General features: G+C 39.5%; 1 protein-coding gene and 1 long non-coding RNA gene across 2 annotated transcripts in view; both read left to right on the top strand.

Moving 5' to 3' along the window:
• LOC115941195 (uncharacterized) overlaps positions 1-9,772 on the top strand; it is a 39,018-nt gene extending 29,246 nt beyond the window's left edge. Inside the window, exon 3 of the mRNA XM_081802558.1 lies at positions 7,604-9,772. Coding sequence (XP_081658684.1) covers positions 7,604-8,212 — 609 coding nt within the window. The 3' untranslated portion in view covers positions 8,213-9,772. The remainder of the gene's footprint in view (positions 1-7,603) is intronic.
• Positions 1-12,562, top strand: part of LOC145721894 (uncharacterized) — a 119,067-nt gene that overhangs the window by 59,677 nt on the left and 46,828 nt on the right. The gene's annotated exons all lie outside the window — the stretch shown is intronic.

Raw genomic sequence — 12,562 nt, 5'->3', positions numbered from 1 at the left:
CCAATGCGACTCCCCAGTGTCAGAGTTCAGGGCAAGAGGCAACTGATCGTGAGGTTTCCTCCTTGGTGAGAACCAGATCTGAGAGTCTTTTGGATGCAGCTTGTGGTGCCAAAGATTTCAGAGCTGGAAGGGATGTACTTGAGAGATCCAAACCATGCACTTTACAAATGAAGCCACCTAGGCCAGGAGAGGTCCACGGACTTGGACGAGTGGCACAGGTAGTTACCATACATCCCCTGAGCCATCTGTGCAGGATTCTTTCCATGACACCGCAGCCACCTGAGAGGTCCACGGGGACTCAGGACTCTGTGGCAGGCGTCAGACTCATTACACTGGGCAGGCAGTGTTGCAGCTGATCTGCTGCTTGCTCTCAGAAGAAAAGGGTGCAGTGCAGCTTAAAGCTGAGGAGTCAGGGAGGGAGATGCGGAGGAGTAGGGAGGTAAGGTTCACTAAAAACAGTATTTTGCCCATGCAAGGCCCGGCGGGGAACCCAGTTCACCTCTTACTTAAAAGAGACTGATAAACTCGTGGTGGATTTTATCCTTTGCCCTCAGAGCATTAAAATACCAAACATTGGAGATTTTACATAGAATACTTGAGAACTTTTTTTCACTATTAACCTTATTATGAAATACTTCAGGCATGCAAAAAGACTTAGTGAATGTAATGAAAGCATACATACCACACTCAGCCAAAGAGTGACTGGGATGGGGGCCTGGGTGGCTCAGTCAGTTAAGTGTCCAACTCTTGCTTTCGGCTCAGGTCATGATTGCAGGGTCCTGGGATCAAGCCCCGTGTGGAGCTCTGTGCTCGGCACAGTCTGCTTGTCTCTGTCCCTCTGTTCCTCTCCCTGCTCATGCTCTCTCTCATTCTCTCACACTCTCTCCATCTATCTCTAAAGTGAATACATAAAATCTTTTTAAAAACATAAAAAATAAAAAATTTTTAAAAATTAAAAGAGAAAGAGTGACTGGGATACTTAGTTGAAGCCCCACCCCCCCCTTCCCTGATCACAGGCCTTCTCTCTCCCCTTATCCCCCAGGGATAAGCCCCGCCCTGAATATGCTCCTTATCATTGCTCTGTGTGCCTTTATACCCAGACTGCATGTGTGAGGTCTCCCTAGATAAGGTATCGCCTTATTTTCTATAAAACTTTATATAGACAGTGTCACGCTGTACATATCCTTACACAACTATTTTTTTCCACTCAAAAGTATACTTTTGAGATTCCTCTGGGCTGCTAGGTGCAGCCCCAGTTCAGCCATGTTCACCAGAGCAGAGTGGGGTTTTTGGTTTTTTTGTTTTTAAAGATTTTATTTATTTATTTGACAGAGACACAGTGAGAGAGGGAACTCAAGCAGGGGGAGTGGGAGAGGGAGAAGCAGGCTTCCCGCTGAGCAGGGAGCCCGATGCGGGGCTCGATTCCAGGACCCTGGGATCATGACCTGAGCCGAAGGCAGACGGTTAACAACTGAGCCCCCCTCAGGCGCCCCTAGAGTGTTTTATTGATGACATATTTAAAAACCTATCCATTCTTCTGTTGAAAAACATTTGTTTCCAAGCTTTTGAAACAAATAATGCCCCAACAAACATCCTTGCACTTGTTCCTTGTGCACACAGTACCCACCTATTCTCACTATTGCTGTATCCTTCATTGATCCACAGACTGAACAAATGGTTCTGTCTCTCTCTTTCAGAAATTCATGATTCATAGAAGTGGGTGTTTATCTGAGAGACAGCACTTTGGTTTACCTCAGGGTTTTTAATTTGGAGAGTGGTGCATTAATTCACCTGGGAATTTTTATTTTCCCTTTAAAATAAACTCTGTTCTTTACTTCAGACCTACTGAAGTTGAAATGTCTTTGTGGGGAAGAAAAGCTCCTCTTGGAGAAGCTCCTAATGACTGAGGCCATCCACTGATTTACTACACTGCTGTACTTCGGCAGGCTACGCCCCCTTGGACACATCTTACTAGACTCTGGTCATGGCCCTCTAGAAAGTGGGCAGACCCTGTGAGAGGAAATGACCTTTCAGCAGAGTACCCACTGTGAACATCAGACACTACTGTGGTGCAGTCCTGGCCTGCTGGTGATACCGTTTGACTTCTACCCATCGCATCCCTTCTAGGCACCTGTCTTTATGGCAGGTCAGCTGATGTGTGTATTTCTTCTGTGTTAGAAAAGGCTCATCCTCTGTTACCCCAGATACGGAAGCCATCACTTATTCCAGTATCAAGCTAGGTGTAGGGGTTACAGCCCTGCCTTCAGTAAGATTGTGTTCTGGTGCTAGAGGCTGCAGGCATATGCATTTATAGTTGTAACACCAGAGATATGATAAAGACCATCAATATGTACAGGGGAAGAGCAGAGAGTGTCAAAGAGGGAAATGATTCCAGTTTGGGGACAGGGAAGATTTCATGGAAGAGAGTCCATTTCAGCTTTATCTAAAAGCGCTAACAGAGAAGATGAACAATGAGAACAGCAGGTTCAAAGGCACAAATGTTGCCTTTTGCAGGTAACAGATGGGTAGGGTGCATGTGGGGATGGTGCAGAGAGGTGAAGCTTGAAAGGTGGGATGGTAGGTGGATTGAGGCCGGGCTGGGGAGCATTTTGAATGGACTTCATCCTGATGAATTGGGGAACACATAGAATCATGTTAAGCAGAGAAGAGACACAGTAGGGACTGTTAGAAAAATGCCTTTGGCAGCCAGGAAAGACATGAATTGGAAAGGGACAGCTGGAGGCCTGAGCAGGAGACAGGAGGAGGCAGTAGCGATAGAAAAAAGGAAGGAAAGGATAAATTTGAAGGCGGCTGCTCGGTCAGGAATGACCAAAATGCAGATTGGTGGACAGAGGGCAGCTTTTGTTACTTACTCTTTCTCTATTTATACTCATTTTGTCAAACTGAGGTCAGACCAGAGGTAAATAGCAGCGGTATTTGTATCAATACTTAGGGCTATGAATACAAGAGACACCAATATGGAGTGTAATGTGGAAGTAATTGCATAAACATCTAAATAAGGACAAGAGTTTGAGACATATGAAAGCAGTGAGTATCCATTAAAATTAGAGTCATCCCACATGTCTTAACTCTCATGTGTTGATTTCTGCACATGCTCAAGAAAGGGGGCAAGTCTTCTGCATTTGGAATCAGGGAGCCAGCATTTAGTGTCCCTGCCCTGCCTCTTGACTATCTGTGAGACCTTGTGCAGGCCACTTGACCTTTCTAAGACTGCAGTCCCTTCCAGGGTAAAACAGGATTTGTCTACTGCCCCAGGATCCCTCCCAAAGCTAACATCCTCCAGTCTCTTTTTCATTGCCTGACTGCCCTGGCCGTGGACAGGCCCTGTTAGCTTTTAGAGATTAATTCTAGTTTCTATTGTGACTTCTTGGACCTATGGGTTACATAGACTTGCGTTGCTTGATTTCCAGTCATTTGGAGATTTTTCTCATCTTTCTGTTCTTGCACTTTAGCTCATTTCCATAGTAGTCAGAAAACATAATTTTAAACCTTTGAAATTTGTTGAGATCTACTTGATGACTAAGAATATAATCTATTTTGGTAAATGTGCCATGTGTACTTGAAAAGAATCTCTCTTCTGCAGTTGTTGCATATACTGTTCTATGTATGTCCGTTAAATTGAGTTGATTAGTCATGTTCAAATCTTCTATATCCTTACTGATGTAGTAAGTGTTAGTGAGAGAGGTGTTTTAAAATCTCTGGTGATAACTATAGATTTGTCTGTTCCTCATTTTTATCCTCAGCTTTGTTTTATTTCTTTTAAATCTAAGTTATTTGATGCATAAATGTTTAGGACATTTATCTTTCTGTTGCATTGACCCTTTTATCATTGTGAAATGTCTCTAGTTATTTCTCATGATACGTCTTACTTTAATATCTATTTATCTCATATTGACATAGCAAAAACTTTCTTTTTGTTATTTGCCATGGTATAAATCATTTATTTTCAACCTGTTGAAAAGCGGATTGGTGGGGTTTTTTAGTTGCATCTGGGGTTTGTTTTTTTTTTTTTTTTTTAGTTGTATCTCTGTTTTTTAAATTCCAATCTGATAGTTTTTGTATTTTAATTAGATTGTTTATGCCACTTACATATAAATACTGATTTAGTTAAGTTTAATTCTCTTGTCATTTGTTTTGCATTTATCTGTTGTTTTTTCCTCCTTCATTCCCTTTTCTTTTACTTTATTTTATTAATTTTTTTAAACATCTTTCATTTTTTTATTCTTTTTTTTTAATTTCTTTTTTTAAAGATTTTATTTATTCATTTGAGACACAGAGATACAGAAAGAGAGAGAGAGAGAGCATGAGCAGGGGGAGAGGAAGAAGCAGGCTCCCTGCTGAGCCAGGAGCCCGACGTGGGGCTCGATGCAAGGACCCCGGGATCATGACCTGAGCTGAAGGCAGACGCTTAACCATCTGAGCCACCCAGGCGCCCCTATTCTTTTTTTTTTTTTAAGTCAATTCTACCCCAACGTGGGGCTTGAGCTCTTTAGTGGTTACTATAGATATTTCCAAATTAATCTATTACAATTTACCTCAGCATTGCCCGAGCAAGCAAGAAACTTAAAGTGTATTCTGTTTTCCCCTTGCCAACATTTTTGTTACACTTGCCATATCTTTTATTTCTACTTAGTGATAAACCCCACAAGGCATTATTATCACTATTGTTTTTAATGGTCAGTAGTCTCTATATTTATCCATATGTTTACATTTTGGAGCTACTGATTCCTTCTTAAAATTGTATGCTTCCATATCAGAGCATTTGCCCTTGAGCCTGAAGAACATCCTGTCTTAGATTCATCATACCCTTTGGTATTACTCATAGGGCAATTCTCTACAAGAAATGAACACTCATTTGTTTTATTTTTCTGAGAGCATCCTTACTGCACACTTCTTTCTAAAGGGCATCCTCCTTGGGTATAGAATTTTTAGTTGACTTTTTTTTTCTTCAGAACTTTTAAAATCTTTTACTTTGTGAATTTTTCTGTGTGTGCATGTAATTTTTCTTAAGTCAACATTCTTTTTTTTTTAATTCCAGTATAGTTAACATACAGTGTTATATTAGTTTCAGGCATACAATAGAGGGATTCGACAGTTCTATACAACTATACATGACTCAGTGCTCATCATGATAATAAGTGTTCTCTTAATCCCCTTCACCTATTTCATCCATCCCCCCACCCACTGCCCCTCTGGTGACCATCAGTTTTCTGTAGAGTCTGTTTTTTGTCTCTTTTTCTCTTTGGTTTCTTAAATTTCACATATGAGTAAAATCATATAGTATTTGTCTTTCTCTGACTTACTTCACTTAGCCTTATACTCTCTAGGTCCATCCACATTGTTCAAATGGCAAGATTTCATTCTTTTTTAAGGCTGAATAATATTCCTGTGTGTGTGTGTGCACACGTCCATGCATCCGTGTGTTTGTGTGTGTGTGTGTGTACCACATCTTCTTTATCCATGCATCTATCAATGAACACTTAGGCTGCTTCCATAATTTGGCTATTGTAAATAATGCTGCTATAAACATAGGGGTACATTTGTCCCTTCAAATTAGTGTTTTTATACTCTTTAGGTAATACCTATTAGTGGATTACTGGATGATATGGTAATTCTATTTTTAATTTTTTGAGGAACCTCCAAACTGTTTTCCACAGTGGCTTTACCAATTTACATTCCCACCAACAGTGCAAGAGGGTTCCTTTTACTCCACGTCCTTGCCAACATTTGTTGTTTCTTGTGTTTTTATTTTAGCCATTCTGACAGGTGTGAGGTGATATCTTATTGTGGTTTTGATTTGCATTTCCCTGATGATGAGTGATGTTGAATGTCTTTTCATGTGTCTGTTGGCCATCTGGATATCTTCTTTGGAGAAATGTATGTTCATGTCTTCTGCCCCTTTTTAATTGGATTATTTGGTTTTTTGGTGTTGGGTTATATAAATTCTTTATATATTTTGGATACTAACCCTTTATCGAATGTGTCATTTGCAAATATCTTCTCCCACTCGGTAGGTTGTCTTTTAGTTTTGTTGATTGTTTCCTTCAATGTGCAGGAGCTTTTCATTTTGATGTATTACTGATAGTTTCTTATTGCTTTTATTTCCCTTGCCTCAGGAGACATATCTAGAAAAATGTTGCTGTGTCCCATGTTGGAGAGCTTATTGCCTGTGCTCTCTTCTAGGATTTTTATGGTTTCAGGTCTCACATTTAGGTCCTTAATCCATTTTTGAGTTAATTTTTGTGTATAGTGTAAGAAAGTGGTCCAATTTCATTCTTTTGCATGTAGCTGTCTAGTTTGCCCAACACCATTTGTTGAAGAGGCTGTGTTATTCTCATTGTATATTCTTGCCTCCTTTGTTGAAGATTAATTGACCATATAAATGTGGGTGTATTTCTGGGCTCTCCATTCTTTTTCATTGATCTATGTGTCAGTTTTTGTGCCAATAACATACTTTTTGATTACCACAGCTTTGTAGTATTTCTTGAAATCTGGGATTGTAGTACCTCCAGTTTTGTTCTTTTTTTCCTTTTTCAAGATTGGTTTGGCTATTTGGGGTCTTTCGTGGTTCCATACAACTTTTAGGATTATTTGCTCCAGTTCTGTGAAAAATGCTGTTGATATTTTGATAGGGATTGCATTAAATCAGTAGATTGCTTTGGGTAGTATGAACATTTTAACAGTATTTGTTCTTCCAGTCCATATGTATGGAATATCTTTCCACTTGCTTGTGTCATCTTGAATTTCTTTCATCAAACATTTTATAGTTTTCAGAGTACAGGTCTTTCACCTCCTTGGTTAAGTTTATTCCCAGGTATTTTATTATTTTTGGTGCAATTGTAAATGGGGTTGTGTTCTTAATTTCTCCTTCTGCTATTTCATTGTTAGTGTACAGAAATGCAATTGATTTCTGTATATTAATTTTGTATTCTGTGACCTTACTGAATTCATTTATCAGTTATAGTAGTTTTTCTGGTGGAGTCTTGAGGGATTTCTATATATATTATCATGTCATCTGCAAATAGTGGAAGTTTTACCTTTTCCTTACCAATTTGGATGCCTTTTATTTATTTCTCTTGTCTGATTGCTATGGTTAGGACTTCCAGGACTATGTTAAATAAAAGGGATGAGAGTGGACATCCTTGTGTTGTTCCTAACCTTAGGGGGAGAGTTCTCAGTTTTTTCCCATTAAGGATGATTAGCTTTGAGTTTTTCCTAGATGGCCTATATTATGTGAGGTTTGTTCCTTCTAAACCTGTTGAGGGTTTTTATCATGAATGGGTATTGTACTTTGTCAGATGCTTTTTTTTTTTTTTTGCATCTATTGAAATGATCATATGGTTTTTATCCTTTCTCACTTAATGTGATTTATCACATTGATTGATTTGTGAATATTGAACCACTCTTGCATCCATGGAATAAATCCCAATGATCATGGTGAATGATTTTTATTAGTGTATTGTTGGGTTCGGTTTGCTAATATTTGTCTGCATTTATGTTTGTCAGAGATATTGGCCTGTAGTTCTTTTTGTTTGTAGTATCTTCATCTGGTTTTTGTATTAGGATAATGTTGGCCTCATAGAATGAATTTGGAAACTTCTCTTCCTCTTCTGTTTTTGGGAATAGTTTGAGAAAAATAGGTATTAATTCTTCTGTAAATATTGTTAGAGACCCTGCCTCTGCCTTGGTCACCGAGTGGCCTTCATCAGTCTCCTCTGCAAATGCTTCATGGCCTAGTGTCCCCATCCCTGCCACCTGTGATCACAGGCCGAGGCCCTCCAGGGGTCACCACCAACCCACAAGCAACCACTTGGCAGCCATCCCCTCCAGTGGCTCACTTGTGGCCACCCACAACTATTACCGGCACCGCCTGGGTTCCACTTCCAGTAACAGCTCTTGCAGAAGTGCAGAGTATCCTGGGGAAGCCATCCCCCACCACCCCAGTCTCCCAAAAGCCCACCTGGGTCACTGGTGGGCAAGCTTCTTTTGGGGGAAGTCCACTCTCCCGTTCATGCCTATAGTGTTGGAGTCCCCAGAATGCTCAGAATCTCCCCAGGCCTCCAGTGACACTGTCACCTGTGACTTGGCTTTGGAAGCCATGAGGAAGCAGCCTGGTGGCCAGCCTAGCAAAGCCAACACCGGCCCTGATCCTGCGTGGCCATCACAACCACCAGGCTTCAGGAGGCACTAGGCTCATCAGAGCCATTCCTCCCCCGCCCCTCCCCTCTATGTAGACTAGGCAGGCTGCAGCAAACAGAAGCACTTGGGTTCTTTTATATCAAAACAGCAAAACACCAAAAAGGAAGTTGAGAAAGCCCCACTCTTACTATCCATGCCATATGCAAACTTTTCCGACGCCCTGTAACCATGTGCCTTATACCAAGTAGAAAATAAACTCTAAGAAGCCAGTAAAAAAGAAAAAAAAAAAAAATTTGGTAGAATTCACCTATGAAGCTCTCTGGTGCTGGACTTTTGTTTGTTACTGATTCAATTTTATTCCTGGTAATCGATCTGTTCAAATTTTCTATTTCTTCTTGATTCGGGAGAGTTATATGTTTCTTCCTGATTAAGAAGTTATATGTTTCTAGGAATTTATCCATTTCTTTTAGTTTGTCCAATTTGTTGTCATATAGGTTTTCATAATATTCTTTTATAACCCTTTGTATTTCTGTGATATTGGTTATTTCTCCTCTTTCATTTCTGATTTTGTTTGAGTCCTCTCTCTTTTTTTAAATAAGTCTGGCTAAAGGTTTATCAATTTTGTTGATCTTTTCAAAGAACCAGCTCCTGGTTTCATTGATCTGTTCTGTTGGGGTTTTTTAAAATTCTATTTCACTTATTTCTACTTTAATCTTTATTATTTCCTTCCTTCTACTGTTTTGGGTTTTGTTTGTTCTTTTTCTAGCTCTTTTAGGGGTAAGGTTAGGTCATTAATGTTTGAGATTTTTCTTGCTTCTTGTGGTAGGCCTGCATTGTTATAAGCATCCCTCTTAGAACCACTTTTGCTGCATCCCAAAGATTTTGGACCATTGTGTTTTCATTTTCATTTGTCTCCTTATGTAATTTTGATGTCCTCTTTGATTTCTTGGTTGAGCCATTCATTGTTTAGTAGCATGTTTTTAACCTCCATCAACATTCATTCTTATTGTTTCCTGGAGGATAATCTGTCCTTTCCCCGCCCCCTACCCCACCATGGGTACTTTTAAGATTTTCTCTTTATCTTTGCTTTTTATCAATTTGTGATGTACCTAGGTTTGGTTCTGTTTGTTGTCTTGCCTGAGGGTGACTGAGCTTCTTGAATCTGTGGGGTAGATATGTTTCCTCAGATTTTGAATATTATTTGCCATTTTTTCCAAATTTGTCTTCTTTTCCATTCTTTCTTTTTCTACCTAATGTGAGTCTAATTGCATGCATGTTAGATCATCTGACTATGGCTCTATATTACTTTCTGTTTTGCTTTTTCTGTTTTTTTTCTCTTTGTGCTTTATTTTGGATATATAATATTGACCTATCTACTGGCTCATTAATCCTGTCTGCTGCATATCTACTCTACTGTTGAATCCATCCTGTGAGTTTTTAATCTCTGATACTGTTTTTGGAAGTTCTGGGAAGTTTTTTGGATTTTTTATTTTTGTGGCTTCTAAGTTCAAATATTCTATTTTTTCATCTGGTTTTTCTATCTCTTTTCTTTTGACTATATTAATCACAGTTATTTTGGAGTATTTGCTAAGTCAAATATCTGGATTAACTCTGCTTTTAATCACTGTTTTATCTCTTGATAATTGGTGCCTTTTACAGTTTTCAGGGGGCGGAGGGCAATATTTAGTAAATATTTATTATATGCCAGACACTGTAAATGCTAGATTTACTCTAGACTATCTTATAGTATTCTATAGAGTCTTTAAATTTGTTCAGTCAGCTAAGTTTTGTTTTTTTTTTTTTTTAAAGATTTTATTTATTTGACGGAGAGAGATACACAGCGAGAGAGAGAACACAAGCAGGGGGAGTGGGAGAGGGAGAAGCAGGCCTCCCGCGGAGCAGGAAGCCCGATGCGGGGCTCGATCCCAGGACGCTGGGATCATGACCTGAGCCGAAGGCAGACGCTTAACGACTGAGCCACCCAGGCGCCACTGTCAGTCAGCTAAGTTACTAGAAGGACTTATTTAGGGAAGATCTACTTTAGGGTCCCCTTACTGCTAAGTATGATTGATAATCTTATGGGTGGCTTTTCTGAGTTGTAAGTCGATGTTTGGTATGTTCACCTATGTCTTCCACTCTCCCATTGCCCCAAATCCCACATCTTTCCAATACTGTTTAATACCTGGCATTTCCACTCAGAGTGTCTCAGCTTCACAGCACATACTTTCTCCCAGACTTTTAGGAGTCTCAGCCACCACTCAGTAGCCCAAGAGTTAGCCAAGGATCCAAGGGCAATTTCCATGTAGATTTCTGGGTTCCCTCCCTCACATTCAACCATCTCTACCACCCTGCTCCCCAAATCTCAGCCACCTTAGCAGCATCGAACTTTTATTTCTGCCTCATCCCTCTATCAAAACAATTGCTCCCTGCTTGAGTTTCTGTGTTGGTTGCTCTCTGAGCCAGGTAACTGTTATTTTATATATTTTGTCAAGTTTTTATTGTTTATGGCAAGAAAGTGAGTCTGATACCATCTACTTCATCATAGAACTGGAAGCTAACATTTTACTATCTTGGTTTCAGTTACATTTTTGAAGACACTCATTTTAAAAAGCACAATTTATGGATAATTTTTATTTTAAGTTTACTTCATGGTAATTTTGTTAATCAGTACTGTTTCCCAACCTTATTATTTAGGTGGAAAATGACTATAAGCAGCATCTTTATTAATGTATGAATGTTTCAGTTGGCCTATTCAGCTTTGGTGCTCCCTATATTAAGAGATAGCTTCTTTGGCATTTGCACAGTTTGAAAATCGTCTAGTGTTGAGAGTCTTCTCTGGCCTGACCCTGTTTTCCTGGTAAGCATAGTCCCAGTAACAGCACATCTTGGCAAAAGTGACCTGTTGCCCTGGGTGACTCCCAAAATGGCAGCCACTAGAGTTTAATTCCTTTGACCTTAAGTTTTATCTCCTGTGAAAATTCAGCCACTTCAGGGGAAGAATGGCAGAGTAGGCTGTATTAGTCATTCACACGAAAACAATTTCTCAGATCCCTTCTTATAGAGCTGATTTATTAGTAGCTGGGGAGAAGCTTTTGTGGTTACTCCTTGGTGTCTGAGGCAATGAACAGGGCCATACAAGGTGAGAAAGTGTACATAAAATAGAAGGGATAAAAAAAGATAAATCTTATCATTGTTTTAATCCTCCCCCCAAAAGCTAGGCTCCTTCAGTTTTTTATCTGTTTCCTCAAGAAATTCTTCATACAATATGATAGGAGCTATAGCAATAAAGCAAAGACTAAAAGGATCCAAATAGGCTGATAATATAGAGTAAAATCTAGGATTAAGGTAGGCTGAGGGATGCCAGAAATTGGTGACATTGGTTTCTTCCTAGGAGGGCTTTTGGATGGCTGGGCATTAAGGATGGGAGAGAGACTACATTATATAATCTTTTTTCCTTCTGAAGCTTGAACCATGTGAATGTGTTACTCAAAAAAAAAGAAAGAAAGAAAAGAAAAGATCAAGCATGTTTATTTGTTATCCTTCCTATAACACCCTGAGTGAAAAGGGATATTTTTTAACCCTCAAAGATAATAAGAATAGGAGAGCAAACAATGGCAACAAAAAATTTGGAATCTGGAAAGATGGTGCTATAGCCTGAATGTTTGTGTTCCACTAAAGTTCATAAATCAATCCCCATTGTGATGGTATTTGGAGGTGTGGGGCCTTTGGGAGGTGACTAGGTCATGGCGGTGGACTGCTCATGAATGGGATTAGTGGCATCTAACTTAAAGACAGAGACTAAACTAAATTTGAAGGAAACAGACTATGTCAAGAGATGAAAATTTTAGATACTCCAAAAAATTCCTCTATTATTTATATTCTCATTGAGACAAAAGATTATATTCATGAAACAAGAACAAAGGGCCATGAAAAGGGATATTCAGATAATGAAAAACAACTCTCAGGGGCGCCTGGGTGGCTCAGACAGTTAAGTCTGCCTTCGGCTCGGGTCATGATCCCAGGGTCCTGGGATTGAGCCCCACATCAGGCTCCCTGCTCAGCAGGGAGTCTGTTTCTCCTTCTGCATACCTCTCCCCCTGCTTGTGCTCTCTCTCTCTGTCAAATAAAAAATAAAAAATCTTTTAAAAAAAAGAACTCTCAGAAATTAAAAATATAGTAAGTTTGAAATTCAACAGAAGGAGTAGACTATGAAATTCAGAATATCTTCCAGAAATTAAAACAAAAGGACAAAGAAATGAAAAATAGGGTATAACAGATAAGCAAATTATGGATCGGGGTAGGAATGCCAACATCCAGATGATAGAAGTTGCAGAAAGAAAGACAGAGAAAACACAAAAATCAGAATGGTTTTCGACTTCTCAGTACCTATGCTAGAAACCAG

Source organism: Leptonychotes weddellii, chromosome 1, assembly GCF_054177405.1.
Source record: "Leptonychotes weddellii isolate Sample4059 chromosome 1, ASM5417740v2, whole genome shotgun sequence".
NCBI classification, from domain to species: Eukaryota; Metazoa; Chordata; class Mammalia; order Carnivora; family Phocidae; genus Leptonychotes; species Leptonychotes weddellii.
This window is presented reverse-complemented; position numbering and strand designations above follow the sequence as displayed.